This window comes from Salmo trutta, chromosome 32, assembly GCF_901001165.1.
Source record: "Salmo trutta chromosome 32, fSalTru1.1, whole genome shotgun sequence".
In the NCBI taxonomy this organism is placed as follows: Eukaryota; Metazoa; Chordata; class Actinopteri; order Salmoniformes; family Salmonidae; genus Salmo; species Salmo trutta.
Genome location: NC_042988.1, coordinates 20,700,725 through 20,722,963, shown reverse-complemented (window position 1 = coordinate 20,722,963; position 22,239 = coordinate 20,700,725). Strand labels below are relative to the sequence as shown.

The 22,239-nt window shown below is 47.8% G+C and overlaps 1 protein-coding gene across 6 annotated transcripts in view; it reads right to left on the bottom strand.

Moving 5' to 3' along the window:
• LOC115171378 (nucleosome-remodeling factor subunit BPTF) overlaps positions 1-22,239 on the bottom strand; it is a 28,259-nt gene that overhangs the window by 2,361 nt on the left and 3,659 nt on the right. For 2 of the 6 annotated variants that reach the window (XM_029728133.1, XM_029728130.1), the window contains exons 3-29: positions 21,425-21,645; positions 16,727-16,900; positions 16,381-16,566; positions 14,519-14,719; positions 14,120-14,268; positions 13,459-13,817; positions 13,174-13,305; positions 11,240-11,369; positions 10,969-11,104; positions 10,513-10,827; positions 8,403-10,296; positions 8,072-8,196; positions 7,835-7,963; positions 7,398-7,548; positions 7,080-7,203; positions 6,524-6,743; positions 5,001-5,143; positions 4,688-4,817; positions 4,167-4,408; positions 3,804-4,053; positions 2,417-3,665; positions 1,986-2,211; positions 1,486-1,766; positions 1,191-1,379; positions 900-1,092; positions 582-666; positions 188-374 (exon numbers count right to left, since the gene is read on the bottom strand). In XM_029728133.1, the coding sequence (XP_029583993.1) occupies positions 188-374; positions 582-666; positions 900-1,092; positions 1,191-1,379; positions 1,486-1,766; positions 1,986-2,211; positions 2,417-3,665; positions 3,804-4,053; positions 4,167-4,408; positions 4,688-4,817; positions 5,001-5,143; positions 6,524-6,743; positions 7,080-7,203; positions 7,398-7,548; positions 7,835-7,963; positions 8,072-8,196; positions 8,403-10,296; positions 10,513-10,827; positions 10,969-11,104; positions 11,240-11,369; positions 13,174-13,305; positions 13,459-13,817; positions 14,120-14,268; positions 14,519-14,719; positions 16,381-16,566; positions 16,727-16,900; positions 21,425-21,645 (7,821 nt within the window). The remainder of the gene's footprint in view (positions 1-187; positions 375-581; positions 667-899; positions 1,093-1,190; positions 1,380-1,485; positions 1,767-1,985; positions 2,212-2,416; positions 3,666-3,803; positions 4,054-4,166; positions 4,409-4,687; positions 4,818-5,000; positions 5,144-6,523; positions 6,744-7,079; positions 7,204-7,397; positions 7,549-7,834; positions 7,964-8,071; positions 8,197-8,402; positions 10,297-10,512; positions 10,828-10,968; positions 11,105-11,239; positions 11,370-13,173; positions 13,306-13,458; positions 13,818-14,119; positions 14,269-14,518; positions 14,720-16,380; positions 16,567-16,726; positions 16,901-21,424; positions 21,646-22,239) is intronic. The other 4 variants (XM_029728132.1, XM_029728134.1, XM_029728131.1 and 1 more) reach the window with 4 other exon arrangements.

The following is a 22,239-nucleotide window of genomic DNA, read 5'->3' as shown; positions in this document are numbered from 1 at the left end:
AGCAGATTCAATCAAAGTCACACGGAGTGTCATGAACATTATATGACTGCCAAGCCATTACCCATGCCCTAACGTCAGATGAGACCATGGAAAGCAGAGGAGCATGACGGAGGGAGTCTTTTTTAACAGGAGACTTAATGACAGGGCCTCTGAAGAGCTTTGGGAGTCATGAGAGCTCTAAACTTACCTGCTAGCTTTGAAACCTTTGAGCTTCTGTACAAAGAATGACTCCAGAACTTCGGCACACTGAAAGAAGGGGGAGTCGTTGGGGTTGTAGTAGCGGCAGTTGTCAAAGACTTTAGTCATGTCCGCCACAAACTCAGTGAGCTTGTTGTAATACCGTTTCTGTAATCTGTCTTCCATTGTGGAGAGGTCTGGGGATGAAACATAGAGAAGGGTGACCAAAGGTAAATGTGTTGGTCAATTATTATATTTTCCAAACTATCAACATAAACACTAGCCAAGTACACATTGTGTCTACTTTCCAACACATTCAAGATAGAATGTTTTTTCTCCAAAACAGAAATAATAGCGACAGTCAATGACATTACAGTGATTTAGAGATCTGCCCTTGCCCTTACCCATTGGTTCCTTTATAACGCCATAATAATCAGGAGCATCGTTGGGATCTACTGGTTCAAGGAACGGCCACGCCATTTTGTGAGCCTGTTAACAGAAAAATAGATGTTTCACTAGATTTACAACAAAGGTATACTGAAGTATGTTGAGAATGTAGTGCCCCAGACCAGAACACTGGTCCTGCAATGCAATGTTGTTTCATTCAATCATTTAATTTATTCAAGACAGGGTACATGATGTGACTCCCAACTCTGGCCATATCCATATCAAATGCATCATCAGTAAAGACACTGAACAGAGGAGACCACAGGCTTTCATACCTGTAAGGAGCGCAGGATTCTTCTTAAACCCTCGTAGTCCTTGTCGGTTAACGGTGTGAGGACCGTCATGGCGTCCTCCGTGGATTGACACTGCGGGCACACGTACTCGTCTATGTGGGTGGCCTCACTCTGCAGAATGCCCACACAGCGCCCGTGGTACCAGTTCTGGCAACGGTCGCAGCCAATGTAAAACCTGGGAGAAAAGACATGGGAAGTACAGGTCAGGGATATTTGGACCTATAACATTCAGTTCACCCAAGCTATAACCTTATTAGTATTGTGTTATCATACTGTGTTTCATCATATGGCGTCCGGCAGATGCAGTACAGCTCCTCCGTGGTGCCCTCTGAGTCCTGTGAGTCCTGGCCCTGCTTGCAGCCGTTACAGACGTAGTCGTCCATCTTCTTGGCCTCCTTCTCCGTGATGCCCACACACGCACCGTGGAACCAGTTGGAGCACAGGTCGCACCCAATGTAGAACCTGAAACCATGTGGACTTAAGTTCCACGTCTTTGACATACATGCTACAGTTCAGTTACATGTTCAGTGTTTCAATGGGAACCCGATATGGTGCATCCGTATCTTACTTGGCCTCGTCATAGGGCGTTTTACAGACACAGTACAGCTTGACTTCCTTCTTGTGATCCTTTGAGGTAGTGGATATCATCTTCTTCTTCTTGGGCTTGGCGGAGGACGAGTCCCTCTCGTCGTCCCTCTTGCGTTTGTGGGCAGAGGAGGGCGAGGCCATGGTGGGGGAGAGGGATGAGGCCACCTGGGCTGCAGCTGCGGCAGCGGCTGCCTGAGAGGCTGCAGCTTGGGCCTTCTCCTTCTCCTTCCTCAGCCTGCTGATGTCCCTCCTCAGCTCCTCCTGAGAGAGAGGACATAGGGGAAAGGAAGGAGAGAGAGAGAGACAGGGGAAAGGAAGGGGAGAGAGAGAGAGAGAATGGTTCACAGTGGGTATCACAATGTAAGGAATTCCTGGGCAGTGGCCGCAATATTTCTCAACACATCCAATATCACACTACTGCACCCTACTGGAGCACTACAATACAGTGGCCTATGATGCAGAGGTGGCGTTGGCACTGACCTGAACCTCCAGTTGCAGCTCCTTGTCCAGTAGAGCCCTCTTCTTCAGGATCTCAGCCTTGAGCTGCTCTTTGTGCTTGAAGAGCAGCGCCGAGAGCTTGGTGGCATTCTGCTTGCTGCGTTTCTGCTCCACAGACTCCTCCTTCTTCCTCTTCTTAGCCGCCTGTTTCTCGTCCTTGTCGATCTTGTCCAGGATGAACTTCATAACCTGGTTGCAGACGATCATTCTGCTCAGCAGGGGAAAGAGGAAGGGAGGGCTTGTCAGACTCATCGTGGAATCAGACAAAATACAACTAACACAAAATAGTTGGCGGTTGTTGGTAGGATTAAGCATAGTAAAGTTTTGGAACTGACAAATAGATAGAAAATGTACTGTAATTCATATGAATGTCGTTATGTAAGGGTCATGTCTGTGAACAATGACAGCCATACCTCTGGTTCTCCTCCCGTTCTGCTGGAGTCATGGTCTTCCTCTGTTTCAGATTTTCTATCACAGCATTCTGCTTCATCACCACCTGTTTCTGGATGATGTCGCTGGGGCTGGAGGCCTGCAGGCTCTGCTCCCTTTTGGCCTCCTGCTGCTTCTTCTTCTGCTGCTGCTCTCTGAGCTGCTGGATCCTCTGCAGGTGGTCCTGCACGCTGGCCGTCTGGATGGTCACCACGTTCTGGATCTGGTGGGCCTGCACCTGGCCTCCTGCCTGCTGGATCTGGATAGGCAGCTGCAGCTTGATCTGCTGGGGTACCGCTCCACCCTGCTGGGCCTGGAGCTGGGCTGCCACGTGGGTCTGGATGGTGCCCAGCACCTGGACCTGCTGCTGCAGCCCCGGCACTGTGATTAACTGGTGTTGGAGCTGCAGCTGCTGCGGCCTGATCTGAGCCGGAACCTGGGGCTGGAGTTGAGCATGGGCCTGGATGGGCCTCACTGTGGCCTGGGTGACAGAGGGTGAGACCGAGAGAGTCTTCATATGGACCTGTTGTGGAGAGGTTGGGATCTGGGCTATCTGCTGGATGGGTAAGGCAGTGGGGGACTGGAGGGGGATGTGGACTTGAGTCTGAGGGGGTTGAATCTGATGTGTGGACACTGGAGGGGGGGCAGGAGCGAGGGCAGGGGGCTGGACTGCAGTGATAGGCTGTTGAGGAGGCTGGACTGGGGCGATAGCCTGTTGAGGCTGGACTGGAGCGATAGCCTGTTGAGGAGGCTGGACATGAGCGATAGCCTGTTGAGGAGGCTGGACATGAGCGATAGCCTGTTGAGGAGGCTGGACATGAGCGATAGCCTGTTGAGGAGGCTGGACATGAGCGATAGCCTGTTGAGGAGGCTGGACATGAGCGATAGCCTGTTGAGGAGGCTGGACATGAGCGATAGCCTGTTGAGGAGGCTGGACATGAGAGATAGCCTGTTGAGGAGGCTGGACATGAGCGATAGCCTGTTGAGGAGGCTGGACATGAGCGATAGCCTGTTGAGGAGGCTGGACATGAGCGATAGCCTGTCGAGGAGGCTGGACATGAGCGATAGCCTGTTGTGGAGGCTGGACATGAGCGACAGCCTGTTGAGGAGGCTGGACATAAGCGATAGCCTGTTGAGGAGGCTGGACATGAGCGATAGCCTGTTGAGGAGGCTGGACTGGTGGTGCCGGTGTTTGAGAGGTGGCGGGAGTCTGAACCGGAGGCTGAGACAGTGCTGCAACGGAGGAGAGAGAGACAGCAGCACAGTATTAACACATCTACACAAACTAGTGACCAATCCAAATTAACATTCTAATTCACAACTCTGCAAAGCCTTGTGTACGATGCTTGTTGAAGTGGCCTGGCCTCATACCTGGCACTGAGGGTGTTGTGGTGGCTGTGACGGGGGTGACAGCAGCACTGGCCGTGGTGATGGGGGTGGGGGCAGGGGCTGATGCCCCTGGGGTGAAGAGGAAGCGCTGCACCTGGCCGTTGGGCATGGCAGCCTGCATGAGCTGCTGCCCAGGGCCTGGGATGACTGTCACCCCCTGGGGGATGACCTGCAGCTGGCCTGTGGTCTGGCCCTGTCCCTGGATTACTACTGTGAGACCTTGGTTCCCTCCCTGGAACACACAGACACACACAGTCAGACATAGAAACACACAGAGAATACATCCAACAGGAGTGTGAGAGTATGTGTGAAAGTAGGTGTAAAAGAGAGCAGGTGGCTCCTCACCTGTGCCCCCTGCGTTAGCTGGGTGAGCTGGGCCAGGGTGAGTTTGACCTGGCCCTGCTGTGGTCGGCCGCCTTGGGGGGTGGATGGTGATGGGGACTGCCCGGGGGCAGGGGTGACAGGACGGGGGGACGGGGCGGCACCCAGCAGCCTCTGGCCTGCGCTGGTCTGCACAGGGCTGGCACTGGAAACTGCTGTGGAGACAGGTTGGCCCCGGATGATCTGAGTCACCACTTGCTGCTGGCCTAGAGGACAGACAGTGAGTAGCCTTAAATAAGAAAAGTGCATGAGACAGTCCCAAGACAAATCAGGTGGCTTATCATGAATGAATTGACTGGAGGTCATACATAAAGTTAACATCGGTCGGACTACCAATACAGTTCTAAATATAGTATCCATCCTAATAAAATTAATACGTATAAACATAACACAAAGCAATGTTGCAGACTGCCTGTAATGTGCATGCTGAGGAGTGAGCAGAGCCATGCAGCCACAGGTTGGGAGGCAGCAGAGGAGAGACCTACTGGCTGGTAGAATACCTTGTTGCATCATCAAGGGGGTTCTGATGATGGTTTTGCCCATGGTGGTGCCCTGCTGCAGGGGCGATCGGATCACCGACATGCCTGGACGGATCTGGGCTCCGGTGGCAATGACCTGGGCCAAAGAAACAAAACACAAATAAATTATACTGTACACATGATTATGCTAATTTCACTACATTCCAATTAAGATTATAACTCAAAGAAAGAGCAGGGGAGAGCATAAGAGGGGAAAAGACAGAGCAATAATATGTGTGAGAGAGAGAGAGAGAGATCTGTTTGGATGTCTATTCTCTACCGGCTGAGTGGTGGTTGAGGTGGAGGTGTTGGGTCTGATGTTGATGGTGGCGTTGCGGTTCTGGAATGAGGAGTAGGTCCGCTGGTTGCCTGGGGTACTGGATGGAATAATGCCCAGGACATTCTGCTGGACTTGCACCATACCTGTGACGGAGAGGGACTGTGTTAAGCAGCATGAATTCACTACAAGTAGATCAACAGTAGGGTGTTGAACCTCAATAATGAGATTTACAAGTCAAACGCCCTTGTTAAAAGCTCATGGAACTAGGAATTCAGTTTGCCAAAGAAATACTAGGTTGAATTACATCTCCAATTATACTGGCAAGTCACAGCCATCAGTGGGAGAAATTTCACCTGCCCATCTTGCAGATGACCTGGACAGACTGTATGGATCAAGCAGAACAGGTCCTTTGTGTTGAGACTGTCTGGGACTCAGCCAAAATACCGTAAGGAAGCTTCCATTGGATCAATAATCTGACAGACAGGACAGCCATTACGGTGTCTATTACTGAGCGAGAGACAGGGCATCCCAGGGGTCCTCCTTCCTGGAATGTTCTTGTATAAATCATTGGCATTTTCTACATAGGGCAGCCAGCACACTCAAACCAAAAGCAACACTTCAAAGCCCCTCAAAGGTTCCACTGGGGTGAGATGGTTCATGGTTTTGCTGAGTGGGGGTAGGCCTGCTGAGTGGGGGTAGGCCTGCTGAGTGGGGGTAGGCCTGCTGAGTGGGGGTAGGCCTTGTCAATGCGATCATGTCGGCTAAAACCTTACTGTTGGCAAGGCCATCCATACCTCCTTGTGTGGTTGGCATGTTGACCGTAACAATCTTGCTGTTGGCCGGGATGGGTAGCTTGGCGGTGATGACCTGGCCAGCCATGGTCACCGGGCTGGCAGAGATCTGGAACGTTTGTCCAGAGGTGGTGACCATGCTGTTGGGCACGGTGGCCCGTGAGCTAGTGGAGGCTGCAAGACACACCCCACCTGCAGTCACACACCGTGTGCAAGTGCAACCACAACAGCCAGGGTGTATAACAGTGGTGTCCACTAAGGGGTCCTTTCCCCCCCAGCTTGATTCAAACAAAGCATTTGCATACGCTTTTTGGACTGATTATGAGCCTGAAACTTTTTTCTAGGAGTCAAAAGTTATTCTAAACGTTTTTAGAATTCCCCTTTCCCAGCCCCACACTTGACTGGGTTTCAGATACAGGAAGTGGACACCACTGGCCATTAAGGCAATTCAACATACCGTAAATATCTAACAAAATAGGTCAAATGAAAAAAGAAGAATCCAAACACTAAAATGACCTGTTGTTGTTGTAACAGTTTGACATCCACAAGTGAACCTCAATGGCCACCATTAAAAAGTGAATGGGGAACGAAAATACCTTCTGACGAAAAACATGGAAATATGAAAAATAATATTTCAACACTGCTACTAAGGATCACTATCAACTTAAAACACACCCCCACAGTAGCCACTGCCATGACTTTATATGAGCAGCTAGTCGTCACCAAACTCACCTGGACTACCCTGGCCCTGCTTGACCCAGGAAGCAAACGACTGATGGAAGTTCTTGTTCTGCTGGAATGTGACAGGTGTCCCCAGCTTGGTGGCCAGGACCAGTTTAGTCCCCGGGGTGACCTGGCTGGTCAGGGATGCCGGAGTGCCAGAGGTTGAGGTTGTAGGGGTGCTGGTGGGGGTGGTGGTGGTGGCGCCAGGCTTCTGTTGCTCCAACCGTTTCTACAACGCAAAGGTTCAGATGCTAAATCTATGCTAAACCACATAGAAACACCAAGCTCCTTGGAAAGTGGAGACCGGAGTAAAAGAGTGTCAGTACAGAGTGAACATGTCTCATCTGAATAATACATAACATAACTTCCTATACACATTTGTAATTGCACATGGTTTAAAAGGACAGTTATTCGGATCAAAACCAACCCAAACAGAGGCCCTTGATATGTCCCAGCTCCCAGTGTTTAGCGTTTGTGTCCCCCCAAGTTTGGGCTGAGGGGGGTGGATTGTAGGGAGGCTAGGTGTCACCATAGTGCAAGGTGGAAACTTGTCTGATCTTCCCACCTGCTGAGCAGCCAATCTCTGGTGCTTTAGCTGAGCCTCCAATTGGGCCTTGGCCTCCTCTGCTGTCTTCAGCGTTCTACTAACCTTAGCCTGGTCTGCAGCCTGGGCCTTCTCCCTCTCTACCCTGTGACCACAAGAGGACAAGCCAGTTAGTCATACTACATCCAATGACAACAAGACAATACAACAGACCTGGGCAGGGTTACAGCAAGACATCTTGAGGGAAGTAAAGGTTCAAAGGTCTTATAATATCAAACAGTACAGCAACTTATTCTCTCCAGCCCCAGCAACAAGGCTAAGGACAGTCCACCTGCTCACCTTTCTGAAAAGGCTCTGATCTCCCAGATCTCCAGCTCCTCCTCGGCCACCCACGTCTCTAAGACGATGGGCCCAGTCTGCTTGGCCGGCTCAGGCTTCTTTGGCCTCAGAGCGCTGGAGCGCAGACCTTTCCTCTGGGGAGTAGGAGTTTCTACCCAGGAGGACAAAGAAAGGATGAGATAGAGAATGAGGTAAAGGGGAAAACGTCATCTGTCAATTAATGTCATCCTTTCTATTGTGGGATAAACAACTTTCTCAAACTCCATATTTTCACTTACACTGCAAAGGATTTGCCTACTCAGGTACTTGGGAGAGAACGCTAGAAGAGGTGAGGAACAAGCTGAGCAAGGCAATCCAAAGCAAAGACTCATGAGACATCTATAGGATTGTGACAGCGTGATCCTAAGAGAATTTGGGATGCAGTTTCATCCCTTTACCTTTGGGAGCTTCGGTAACGCCAATGGGGCAGATGATCTTCCTGATGCAGTATTCAGACCGGATGCCGTGCGGCCCCACATCTCGCCGCTTGATGATCTCTGTTGTGGTGATCGCTGTCTCCGAGGATTCTGGGGAAAGCAGAAAGAAAATATGTCTGTTTGAAATGGTGCCTCATCTTCAAATTGAGAGAGGAGGGCAGAGAGAGGGAGAGGAGGGTAGGATTGCTGTGCACTCACCTGTGCGGGTGGTTCCTACAGCAGGGGAGGGCTTGACAGCCATGTCATCCCACCTCAGGCAGGCCCAGAGCAGCCGCAGCATCAGACTGACCCCCGCCAGAGACTTCACAGTCTGGAGACGGTATCTGCATAGGAGACCCAAGTCAGTAAGTGTTATCAAAACAACCTTTAACCAAACAGCTATACGGACAAATGTGCTTGGTTCCATGTTCTCAATGGTTTTAGCCCAAGTATTGTTGTCTTTCTGTGTTTTAATTTCAGTGCACAGCATATGAGGTGGTCCACTGCGTGAATGGCAGCCTAATGGCTAAGGGCCAACTACGTGACTAACCTCCACGTGATTCCAAATGTGGGTCTGGGGGAGGGATAGGGCCAGATGTCCAGGGCTGGCTTGGCGTTGTAGTTGAAGATGGGTACCTCTCTGATGCCCCCTCTCCTCGCCAGCTTCTTCAGGTCATCATTAGGCAGTACAAAGATGCTCTTCTTGCTACTCTTGGTGACAAACTTGCGGTAGGAGGGGAGGGCGGTACCAGAGCGGGTCTTCTTGGAACGGGAGAACTTTAGTAGCCGGACACGGTCTCTGGTGGAGTACTCCTTACTGACTGTCATGGAGGTGACTGAAGAGCCTGAGGGGCCAGAGTTGGCATCTGTCAACATTGCAGTGACAACAGTCTTGGTCTCCTCGGAGACGGCAGCCCCGAGGGTCGGGGAGCTGACCCTGGTGACGGTGGTCTTGGTCATGGTGGTGAGGGTGGACACAGCACAGCTCTCTGCAGTAGGCATCACTGCAGGCTTTGTGCTGCTGGAGACCTCAGCTATCTGCACTGTGCGAGACTCTGTTGACATGATGGTAGTAGTGGTTGTGGTGACTTGGGTGATGGTCTTCAGCACCCCAGTACTGTTACTGCTGTTCTCTGTGGTGTTGTTACTCAAGCTGGACTCCTCTGCAGTGGGGATAGGAAACGAGGTGATCTTATTGGATGCCGTCTGCCCAATTTCCATTGGCTCAGACTTGGTGCTGTTGCTTACCGTTGGAACACCAGTGGGCGGCCCTAACAGTGACGACGTGACGGAGTCTGCCACCCTGTCACCATTATTCTCCAGTCTGGCAACCTTCTGAGGTGGCAGATAGGTTGTGGTGTCCGAGCCTGACTTTCTCTCTACGTCCGCCAAGGCTGGGCTGGTGGCTAACACAGTGTTGTTGACCTTTAACCCGTCCTGAGAGAGAGTACCGTTCATAATGGATTTTACAGGCTCCTTCACTGGCAGTGTTTTGATCTCACCCTCTAACGTCTGGAGCATGACCTTGGTGTCCACTTTGTTGGCCAGGTCTAAGTGCATCTTTGAGTCTACAGGAGCCTTGGTGTCAACAGCGTCTTTCCCGTTCACCTCCACTAAATGTGGTTTGCTTTGGTCTACGTCCATGCTTTCTATCTCCCTCTGTCCATTACCTTGCTCTGTCTCCTCATAACCATGCTTCCTACCGTTTTCTCCTGCTATCGTCACTTCTGCTCTGGGAGGTTTGGCCACACCTAAAGCCGGTTCTAGAGATGTCAAATTGACTTTGTTGTTGAGGTCTATGCTTTTCTGGGAGCCTCCATTCAGCTCCGTTTGAGATAACGCATCCCCACCATGGCCCTGAACGCTGCTCTCATGGTTGGCCAACCCTGTGGTGTTGAGGTTGGGGCCTGTGGCTCCTGCTGCCTGGGGTTTACAGGTGGAGCCTAATCTAACATCCAGATTATCTGTCTCTCCTGAGGGCTGGGATTTCACTGGCTGCTCCTGGTCAAAGTCAAGCCTTTTAACAATTGTGTCTTTAACTACTGCTTGATCCTCAGCTTTCAGGCTAGTGCACAGTGTCACTGCTAACTTGTCTGCTTTAGAAGCCTTGATGGTGGTGGGAGTCCCTGTATTAACTTTCTCCTTGGAGACTGTGTGTTTGGCCAGGGCTGACTGCTGTTTGAGGCGCTCTAGCCTCTGCTTCTCCTCCAGGGTGAACTGTTTCACTCTGCGCTCCAGCAGCCCGTCGAGCTTGGACGTCTTCACCTTCTTCTTGTAGGCCGTACGGAGCTGGAAGCCCTCGCTGACGTTCACCACATCCCAGTTGAAGGGGCGGACAGGTGGCTTGGCCTCAGAGTCCTCCTGCCTATGTTCTTCTTCCTCCCCGGGCTCCTCCTTCACAGCAGGGTCAGTCAGTGACGAGGGGCATTTGCTGTCCACTATACCTAAAAGAGAGAGAGAGAGAACTCCATGAATGATATTAGCCAAAAAATGCTAACTGTGAGACCTGAAAGACAGCTGCTAAGTACCCGATGAATATAGAACACAGCCAATCATAGCAAGAATGGGGAAAATACCAAATGTCATCTAATAAAATGTCTTATTCAGAGAAACAGCAGGGGACCCCCTTTGTTTATTGATGAAAAGTAATATCATTGTACCTTTTTCCTCACTGAGACAGGTGTCTGGTGGACTGGGGTCAACATCCATCTTGTCCTCAGTCTTCTCTACCTGATCATCTTTCTTCTTCTCCACCTTCTCTGTGATATTTTTCTCTTCCTTCTCTTTCAGAGTTTGCCCCTCTCCTGTTGAAGTGCTCTCAGATGACTCCATGGTGGAGGTTTCCTCCTTGTATTTTTCTTCAGTAATTGGAGTAGACTCTTCTTTTGCCTGGGTTTCCGAGCTTGTTGGTGCTTTGGGCAAACATTTTTGTTTGTTCGGGCAGGATGTTGCATTTTCTTTGCCAGTTTTAGCGGCTATAGAGAGATTAAAATGAAAACACATGAAGCACCTAATTTATACTGAGGCATGCTGGAGCCAAATTTTCAGCTTGAGTGCCCTTGATCATCATCAGTGAGATAAGACAAAGATAATACGTGTTCAGAAGAAACACTTACCTTCTAGTGCTTTGCGGTAGTTGACGTTGGTGTTCCCTGGTAGCCTGGGAACAAAGCGATGGACGTGAGTCTTACTGACCCAGCTCCAGCCCCCGTACCCAGTTACTCTGTACTCCTCCCCCTTCTGCTTCCACACCTTACACACAGAGAGAAAGAACCAGTTAGATAAAAGACAACACAATCGCATACAAAAGGGATGATTATGTTGTCAGACATCATGCAGTCATAAAAGCCCAAACAGGACTTGAGAGGAAAGTGAACCCAGATTTACCTGGTGTTTGATGGGGATGGTATACTTCACCCAGGTGGCCTGCTGCATAGTCTCCTCATCCTCCAGTTTTTTCTCTTTCTTTTTCCCCTTTTCTTTCTCCTCCCGCTCCATGGAGGTCATGCGATGGAGCCTGAAGGGAGAGGGAGGGGGGAGAGTGAACAAAAAATACAGCAAAACAGCAAGGTGACTCTGGCTTGTTTAGTCAGGGCTCCATTATCTTCAACAATGAACCTCCTCTCACTCATGGGAAAAGCGTCAGCTACTCTGCATACACTGCCCACACCACTACAGACCTCTGCACTGAAGAGAGGTGAACAGAATGCTTCATAATCAACAGAGCAGTGAAGCAATATAATTAATTCAGTTTAGCATTGTACACTAGACCGCAGAGAGCAGGATGAGTTGGGTCGATGTGCTATGACTCAAAACTAAATTCAGCAATGAATTAACTTCTTTGCGATAGGGGGCAGTATTTTCACGGCCGGATAAAAAACGTACCCGATTTAATCTGGTTACTACTCCTGCCCAGAAACTAGAATATGCATATAATTAGTAGATTTGGATAGAAAACACTCTTAAGTTTCTAAAACTGTTTGAATGGTGTCTGTGAGTCTAACAGAACTCATATGGCAGGCCAAAACCTGAGAAGATTCCATGCAGGAAGTGCCCCGTCTGAAAATTTGTTGTCCTTCTGTTACATCTCTATCGAAATTACAGCATCTGTGCTGTAACGTGACACTTTCTAAGGCTTCCATTGGCTCTCTAAAGCCACCAGAAAGTGGAATGGGGTGTCTGTTGTCTCTGGGCAAAGTATAGGAGCAGAGTTTGTAAGTGGTCAGCCTGGGGACAGTGAGACTGGAGATGCGCGGTCACGAGAACTCGGCATGTTTTTCTTTCTCTCTTTGAATGAATACAACGTTGGAATATTATCTCTATTTTGCGAGAAAAATAGCATAAAAATTGATTTTAAACAGCGTTTGACATGCTTCTAAGTACGGTAATGGAATATTTTGAATTTTTTTGTCACGAAATGCGCTCGCGCATTACCCTTCGGATAGTGGCCTGAACGCACGAACAAAACAGAGGTATTTGGATAGAACTATGGATTATTTGGAACCAAAACAACATTTGTTGTTGAAGTAGAAGTCCTGGGAGTGCATTCTGACGAAGAACAGCAAAGGTAATCCAATTTTTCTAATAGTAATTTCTGAGTTTAGGTGACTCCGAAGTTGGCGGATGTCAAAATAGCTAGCCGTGATGGCCGAGCTATGTACTCAGAATATTGCAAAATGTGCTTTCGCCGAAAAGCTATTTTAAAATCGGACATAGCGATTGCATAATGGAGTTCTGTATCTATAATCCTTAAAATAATTGTTATGCATTTTGTCAACGTTTATCATGAGTAATTTAGTAAATTCACCGGAAGTTTGCGGTGGGTATGCTAGTACTGAACATCACATGCTAATGTAAAAAGCTGTTTTTTGATATAAATATGAACTTGATTGAACAAAACATGCATGTATTGTATAACATAATGTCCTAGGAGTGTCATCTGATGAAGATCATCAAAAGGTTAGTGCTGCATTTAGCTGTGGTTTGGGTTTATGTGACATATATGCTTGCTTGGAAAATGGGTGTCTGATTATTTGTGTCCATGTACTCTCCTAACATAATCTAATGTTTTGCTTTCGCTGTAAAGCCTTTTTGAAATCGGACAATGTGGTTAGATTAACGAGAGTCTTATCTTTAAAATGGTGTAAAATAGTTGATTGTTTGAGAAAATTGAATTTTGGTATTTTAGTTGGTTTTGTATTTCGTGCCGTGCGATGCCATTGGCTGTTGGCTAGGGGTTCCGCAGGCGGAACGGGGTTCCGCTAGCGGAACGTACGTCCTCAACAGGTTAAGTCCTTTGATTCACAACCATTGTCTCTTACCTGGTGTGTCCAAGCGCATCTTTCCAGACAGGCAGCATGACCACTGGTTTGATGGCACACTCCATGATGGCCAGCGCCAAGGCAAACTCCCGAGCCTTACTGCACATCTGCACCGCTTTAATCCAGTTTGTCCTGTAAAATCCCAAACCCACAACCTCACTATATGGCAAAACATGATTTCACACATGACCTTATCAGTCAATAATATTCCATTTCTCCATTGTGTGAAACAGGTCTGAAGCCCACTTTCCTATGCCAGAGTAAGTAGTCTGTGCTGGAGCGTACCTGTGCGAGGCCCAGTTTGGGTGCAGGAAGGGGGCGGGGACATTGGTCTCCAGCTGGATGATGGTGAGCCGCAGGGTGGAGATGGTCAACACCTTGGAGCCGTGGATGGAGCCGTTCCACTTGAAATCCCCGGCGGGGGTTAGGCTGAACTTATGGGACAGGTGGCGACGCTTGTCGTGGTCCTCACGATGCTGGTGCTTGTTGAGGCCCAGTGTGTTGGTGCTGAACTGGTTGTGGTAGACTCGGAACTTGCCCTCCTGGCCCAGCTTGAAGAAGTTGTTCAGGTTGCCCTTCACCGTCAAGTCTTTCCTCACAGTACCCAGACGAGCCACTTCACTCTCAGAGCTGGGAGGAGATGTCTAATGGAGAGACACACAGGGGGATATATATGCCGAGTTGAATAGAAACACAGCTAAGAGAGACATCGTTTCCATAGGGATTTGGCAATTGGGATACTACAGGTAGTTCCATTAATTGTGTAATAAAGAAGTGAGTCGATGTGGAACAGAGGACTGGATTTCAGTCTCGATGATTGAAAATATAACAGGACAATCCATTTAATCCTGGTAAGGCTGCCTTCTCCTAATGTGAGAGACTAGGCTGTGGGTGAAAAACCACAGAGACGAGAGAAGGTTAACACAGTGTCTGGTTGGTGTCTCACCTCCTTGCTGTCCCTGGGTGTAGGGCTGCCATCTCCCTGGGTCTTCTGCTGGCTCAGCTTGCTGTCGGGGTTACGCAGACGAGTCACTATGCGATTGTTAGTCCGTCCAGACGCTGACCCCTCCCCATTCACACTCTCCTTGCCTTCACCTGCGAGCAACAGAACACATCATTAAGATCAGTGAGGATTAATTAAAAGAGAGAAGTCAATCATGAATAAAGGATTCATGATTAATTGGGCCAAAAACCAGCACGGCGGAGGCAATGTTCAATGATACAAACAGTAACTCAAACGTCACTTGGTAGTCAAGGCCCTTGAAAGTTGAATGAGTCAGTGCATGCATCAGTAACAGAGTGCCTCCAGAGGCCTGAGTGTATGGATGGTATGGCAATGGCGTACCCGTGTCGTCCTGGCTGGTGATGGAGGACTGAGAGGACCTGTCAGCGAGGTTTGGCTCTTCAGGCCTCCTGAGGACCCCAGGCACTGAGACATGGCTGCTGTTGCTGTTCTCGTCTCCAGGGTGTGGTGGTGGGGGAGTAGGCTGGCACTGGGCAGAGGGGTCCTCCTCTCCATGGGACTCTGAGTCTACAGGCTTATCATCTGGGGAGGAGGAGAGGATTGAACAGTGAGAAGCTGAGCAGCACAAACCCCTTAGGCTCCCTTTGTGTGAAAACATGCGTCAACACCAGTACCAGGCACTAGCTGTCTATACTGACAAAGTATTGCAAATGATGACGGCAATGCAGAGCAAACACGGATGAACTACTTAAAAAGTAGTTTTTTTACAACAATTGTAAAAAACAGAATGCTTTTGGCTTGATGCCTTCCCTGCCTCACCTGTCCCTTAATGATAATGCACAATTAGCATAACATCAGGGAAATGCTTAATCAGTGAGTCTGAGCAAGAATTTGCACTTCAGCAGTCCAGGCTGACAGATAAGGCTAAAAAACACAACACAAGCAGTGCAAAATGCGGCTGCAGAACCAAATTAAGAAAGATATTGTGTATCTGAGTTGTGGGTTACATTGGCCTTGCTGTATATACTGCGCTGAGGTAGCAGGTGGAAGGTTCAGGCAGGCAGCCAGCCTTTTGTTTCCCCTAAAGGAACGGAGGCCAATTTCCCCCGATGTATTGAGGTGAGAATAAAAGGCTGGTTGTGACAGACTTAGCGTGGTGGACGCTGCCTGCCAGGGATGCTGCTACCAAAACACCATTATCTGAGAACAAGTTCACAATGTGTGGACCAGACAATGCCCCGCATCAGGATCCGGCTAACACAATGAATACATTGAGAAAATAGAACATGTAAGCAATGAACAAGGTGACTACAATAACAACTGGCTACACTTACAGCCTCCTGAGCACTGTTCAGCCTTGCATGCTGAACACTACACAAGACAATGGAACACAAAATGGTTGGCAAAAGCACAAGATCCCGCAAAAAGGCACAACGCATCTGTTGAAGGAAGAAAATAACCAGGCAGATCTCAATCATATGAAGATGGATGAAAGACAAATTCTTGGAAAAGAAAACCACAGAAATAAAGGGATACAATAATGGGCTATTTAAATGTTACATAAGCAGATGTGAAAAGCAGAGTGCTTTAAGGAGTAAGAAAATACTTAAGACAAAATATGTTTATTCCTGAAGGATAATTATCTCAGTAAGTCAGCAACACCCTCAGTTTAATGAGTGATACTGAAGTGAGCAGTACTGTGGCAGAGTAGAGCCCCCTCTGTTACACTCATTACTCTGGACTGGGCGACTAAGTGAAGGCTGCCCAACAGAGTCCACTCCCTCTGTTAGTAATCCATGTATTGAATTAGTAGACAGAAGATAACCAGAAAGGCATACTGTGTAACCGTGTTGCAGCCATTCAAGACACTCTCTTCCTCAAAGGAAGCTATGACTTAGCTTTAATGGTCCATGAGCACTCTTTAGTAGACTTTCTACCAAACACAGCCAATAATCAAATCAACAAATGGTCACATTGAGGAGCAGCCAACCAGCATGAAGATCATCATCTAGCCAAGAAGCAGCAGCAAAAAGCCTGTAGCAGTGACACCAAAGCAATGCACCCTGTGACAGCAATCACATTACATTGAGCACAACTACAGTATGGAAGATGCTTTGAGACAGCCAGAGCATGAGACCGATGATGATGGATGCACACATGCATAGCCACAGCAAGGTGTGACAAGGAGGAGGAGAGGCTGGGAGGAGAGATGCGGATTGCTGGGCACTTTCTCCATCATGTACCTGGCCTCTCCTGCTCAGGCTCCATGGAGGCCTCCCCACTCTCCCTGCTCTCAGAGGCAGCCGAGCAGGACACCTCAGCAGGCTTAGGGGGTTCAGGTTTAGGGAGAGTGCCGTCCTGGGTGGACGAGCCAGACTTAGGGGGGTGGACGGTGGTGTTCTCCTCTCCAGTAGAAGGAGCTGCAGCTGCTGTGAAACATACAAGACTCACTCTGGATCTTTAACACACAACCGCCTCACCAGATCAACAAAAAGACGTAGCCATCCTCAAAAGGCATCATGAAAGATGCATCCAGAAAAGGACTTCATAGGCAATACACAACTCACAGAAGAGCAACTCCAGTCTTACCTTGTGAGCTTGCCTCCTCTTTAGACTCAGGGTCTTGGAGCTCTCTGTGGTCTGGTAGTGGAGAGCAGTGTGTGGGTGTCTCTTCCTCTATCTTGGTGGTGTCTGTAGGGGCCTTCTCTGCCTGCTCCGCTGCTCGCCGTTCCTGCCTGCCCTGCACATGTTCCAGGATCTCATCTACACAAACAACAACACAGCTGATAAGCAAATGGCCAACACCCACACACCATGCTAGGTCTGTTTGACCGGAGACTACATTTCAACTTTGTGTAAATCAGTAGGTCTACATGTTGTTTACCACCACATTATTATGTAAATCAGTAGGTCTACATGTTGTTTACCACCACATTATTATGTAAATCAGGAGGTCTACACGTTGTTTACCACTTGATTATTATGTAAATCAGTTGGTCTACATGGTGTTTACCACCACATTATTATGTAAATCAGTAGGTCTACATGTTGTTTACCACCACATTATTATGTAAATCGGTAGGTCTACACGTTGTTTACCACCACATTATTATGTAAATCAGTTGGTCTACATGGTGTTTACCACCACATTATTATGTAAATCAGTAGGTCTACATGTTGGTTACCACCACATTATTATGTAAATCAGTAGGTCTACACATTGTTTACCACCACATTATTATGTAAATCAGTAGGTCTACATGTTGTTTACCACCACATTATTATGTAAATCAGTTGGTCTACATGGTGTTTACCACCACATTATTATGTAAATCAGTTGGTCTACATGGTGTTTACCACCACATTATTATGTAAATCAGTAGGTCTACATGTTGTTTACCACCACATTATTATGTAAATCAGTAGGTCTACATGTTGTTTACCACCACATTATTATGTAAATCAGTAGGTCTACATGTTGTTTACCACCACATTATTATGTAAATCAGTAGGTCTACATGTTGTTTATCACCACATTATTATGTAAATCAGTAGGTCTACATGTTGTGTACCACCACATTATTATGTAAATCAGTAGGTCTACATGTTGTTTACCACCACATTATTATGTAAATCAGTAGGTCTACATGTTGTTTACCACCACATTATTATGTAAATCAGTAGGTCTACATGTTGTTTACCACATTATTATGTAAATCAGTGGGTCTACATGTTGTTTATCACATTATTATGTAAATCAGTGGGTCTACATGTTGTTTATCACATTATTATGTAAATCAGTGGGTCTACATGTTGTTTACCACATTATTATGTAAATCAGTGGGTCTACATGTTGTGTATCACATTATTATGTAAATCAGTAGGTCTACATGTTGTTTATCACATTATTATGTAAACAGTACAGCTACATGTTGTTTATCACATTATTATGTAAATCAGTAGGTCTACATGTTGTTTATCACATTATTATGTAAACAGTAGGTCTACATGTTGTTTACCACATTATTATGTAAAGTATGTCTAAGCTCAACCAGTCAGGCATTAAAACTAGGGGATGTGGGGCTCCCGAGTGGCGCAGCAGTCTAAGGCACTGCATCACCTTCTGATAACCAGGTGGCGAATCGCATCTCTGCATGTCTGGCAGACATATCAGTGTGGATGACAGATCACCACCTCAAGCTGAACATCGGCAAGATGGAGCTGCTCTTCCTCCCGGGGAAGGACTGCCCTTTCCATGATCTCGCCATCACGGTGGACAACTCCATTGTGTCCTCCTCCCAGAGTGCTAAGAGCCTCGGCGTGACCCTGGACAACACCCTGTCGTTCTCCGCTAACATCATGGCGGTGACCCGATCCTGTAGGTTCATGCTATACAACATTTGCAGAGTACAACCCTGCTTTACACAGGAAGCGGCGCAGGTCCTAATCCAGGCACTTGTCATCTCCCGTCTGGATTACTGCAACTCCCTGTTGGCGGGGCTCCCTGCCTGTGCCATTAAACCCCTACAACTCATCCAGAACGCCGCAGCCCGTCTGGTGTTCAACCTTCCCAAGTTCTCTCACGTCACCCCGCTCCTCCGCACACTACACTGGCTTCCAGTTGAACTCGCATCTGCTACAAGACCATGGTGCTTGCCTACGGAGCTGTGAGGGGAACGGCACCTCCGTACCTTCAGGCTCTGATCAGGCCCTACACCCAAACAAGGGCACTGCGTTCATCCACCTCTGGCCTGCTCGCCTCCCTACCTCTGAGGAAGCACAGCTCCCGCTCAGCCCAGTCAAAACTGTTCACTGCTATGGCACCCCAATGGTGGAACAAGCTCCCTCACGACGCCAGGACAGCGGAGTCAATCACCACCTTCCGTAGACACCTGAAACCCCACCTCTTTAAGGAATACCTGGGATAGGATAAAGTAATCCTTCTAACCCCCCCCCCAAAAAGATATAGATGTACTATTGTAAAGTGGTTGTTCCACTGGATATCATAAGGTGAATGCACCAATTTGTAAGTCGCTCTGGATAAGAGCGTCTGCTAAATGACGTAAATGTAAATCGCAGTGCTAGAGACGTCACTACAGACCCTGATTCGTTCCTGGGCTGTATCACAACAGGCCGTGATTGGGAGTCCCATAGGGCGGCACACAGTTGGCCCAGCGTCGTCTGGGTTAGGGGAGGGTTTGGCCGGGGGGGGCTTTACTTGACTCATTTCTCTCTAGCAACTCCTTGTGGCGAGCCGGGCACCTGCAGGCTGACCTCGGTAGTCAGGTGAACAGTGTTTCCTCCGACACATTGGTGCGGCTGGCTTCCGGGTTAAGCGGGCGGGTGTTAAGAAGCGCAGTTTGACGGGTCATGTTTCGGAGGACGCATGACTCGACCTTTGCCCCTCAAGCCTGTTGGGGGAGTTGCAGCGATGAGTCAAGATCGAAATTGGGGAGAAAAAAGGGGTAAAATACAACAACAAAAAATACAAGGGGATGTGTCAAGTACCTAATTCCCAACCAGAGAAGCTATGCTAGACAATAAGAAATGGAATGGAGTTGTTTGGCTCACACTAGCCCTAGCCTGTTTGTTGAAATGATGCCTTTCTATTACAGGATGGCATTACAAATATAATGGAGTCAAACCATAATTGCTTTCCAAAATTGCTCTCCTACACATTTTGAAACAATATAAAACTAGCTGCTAAAATTGCAATTGGAAAGTAACATAGGCCTATGTATAATGCTTGTAACAGTGTCAAGATCATCCTGTCACTAGGTTAACCCCTTCCATCCTAGTTCTCATAGAAGCAGTCACTCACCTTCAGAGAACAACCACACAAACATCTCAATCTTACAGATTGCTAATACACCTTCTAGCACTACTTGAGACTGTGTGAAGAATGAGTGGAAACGGATTGTGACCGGTAATAATAACCAAGTCACAACACATGTGATCCCCAGCACAGTTAAATACCAATATAGTTAGCCGTTGGCAGCTAAAACCAAGAACAACTCATTAGAACCCATGTTAGTGAGTCACTCCTGATTTGCTTTCTCTACTATTGTTCCCTGAAACGGAACAGTGGGTCAACGCTCCGGAGATGACGTTAATGAAACTGCTGTCTGAGCACTAAAAGCAAGAGAGTGGTGGATCAATAATGTGTTCTATGATATGGTATAAAATCTCTCCCCATAAAGGCAGACAGAGAGATTCCAATCTTAATTCAGGGAAATAGAGCAAACAAAAAAAGATGTGGACAGCCAGCAGAAAGCATTATGCCTGTGAAAGTATCCTGGGTCACAGGAGAAGATGGAAAATGAAATCAGTCTCCATTCCCTACCTGCCAACGGTTCATAACTGAGGTTTTCATAGGGAGAGATAAAGGACTCACCACAGAGGGAAGATGAAGCAGTGAGCTTCTGAAGAGGATAAAATACCAGCGAGGTCCATTCATCACTACAGATGGTACAGGTGGAACGAGACAGGAGAGAAACGACTCTGCATTGACTTTAAAGAAAATCTACCTTGTCTTTGGAATATCTGTCAAAGAAAGTCCTCATTGTCTAACAATTGAGGAGACTGATCCCAAAACAGTACAACTAGAACCAAGCAAGCTTACCATATAAAGCTTGGTTTGTGTGAACTATGATATCTAGTGGTCAGGAAATGCACAAACAAAGGAAGGCTCTATAAGTAGGAGTAGAGTAGCCACACAGAGAAACCGACACTGGTTTAAAACCAACCTTCTCCCTTGGATGGAAATAAGACAAACGCTGTTTGCATGACAAGTAAAAAGGCTGAGAAAGAAAGGGGAGTAGCAACATCTATGATGTTTGATGCTTTTTTATTGTCACATACACTGGACAGGTGCAGTGAAATGTGTTGTTTTACAGGGTCAGCCATAGTAGTACAGCACCCCTGGAGCAAATGAAGGTTAAGTGCCTTGCTCAAGAGCACAGACAGATTTTTCACCTTATCGTCTCGGGTATTTGAACCAGCGACCTTTCAGTTACTGACCCAGCACTCTAACCGCTAGGCTACCTGTGGCCCTGACAGTTCATATACATCAACCATCCTAATCATACTTCAGCACGAGGGAGAATGTACTCTCCTCACCAGACATGTATTGGAATGTAACCGCACAGGAGCTACACAACATGTAGCCTTGGGGTTGTCATTGCCATTTCTATATTGACAATGCATAGAAGCCATGGACCAGCTAAAAATTCTTCAGTGTGACAGACCGTGATTCAGAGCGTCCAGCAGGTGGCTGTCTATCCTTACCGTTGGCTGCCGTGAGGAAGGCCTTGTTGTTGCCGCGGGCCTTGTTGGTGAGGTCCTCAGTGATGTCCATGTGAGTGTGCACCTCCTCTCTCATCTCCTCGAGGACGGCACAAAGGTCGTTTTCCCAGTACTCCTTGTCTAGACACTCTATGAGCTCTCCCAGCTGGACCTTTGTGCTGTAGTACCAGATCTTCTTCTTCTCATGCTCCCCGTCCTCCTCACTGGAATAACAGGCCAACAACCATTATTAGAGTTGTGACAAATAAGATGGAATATAATTGACAATTAGTTTGTTTATAAAAAACTGGTTCAAGGACCTTAATGAATACATCATGAGATGGCATCGTTGTATGGCATATAATGCTGCATGAGGCATCGTTAACCGGGACAGAAAGATATCTTAACTTCAAAGGAAAATCAACACTGAATGCAAATTGGCAATAAGCTTAAATTCCATTCGAACGCATGTTGTTTTTCAGCCCCCTAATTCCTTTTTGTTTGCCTCTCGCAAGAGAGACCAATTACAAGCAATTGTGAAGACATGTTCAAATGGAGGAGGCAACATGATGAACAAGTGGATACTCCAGCAGCAGATCAGTAAACTCTCAGGGGGGCTATGGCATCACAGCACAGGAGTTTCTCCCTAACTAAGGGCACAATTAACAATCACAGCACCCTCGCTGCGCTGGCTGATGTCTCAAACCGCCAGTAATGATCCCTCTGGGACACAGCTTGTCAGATAGATCCCACTCTTCAGAGTCATCGTTGAAATCAGCTACATTTTTCACACGCAGTGTTAATCCAGGCTGCTTCTA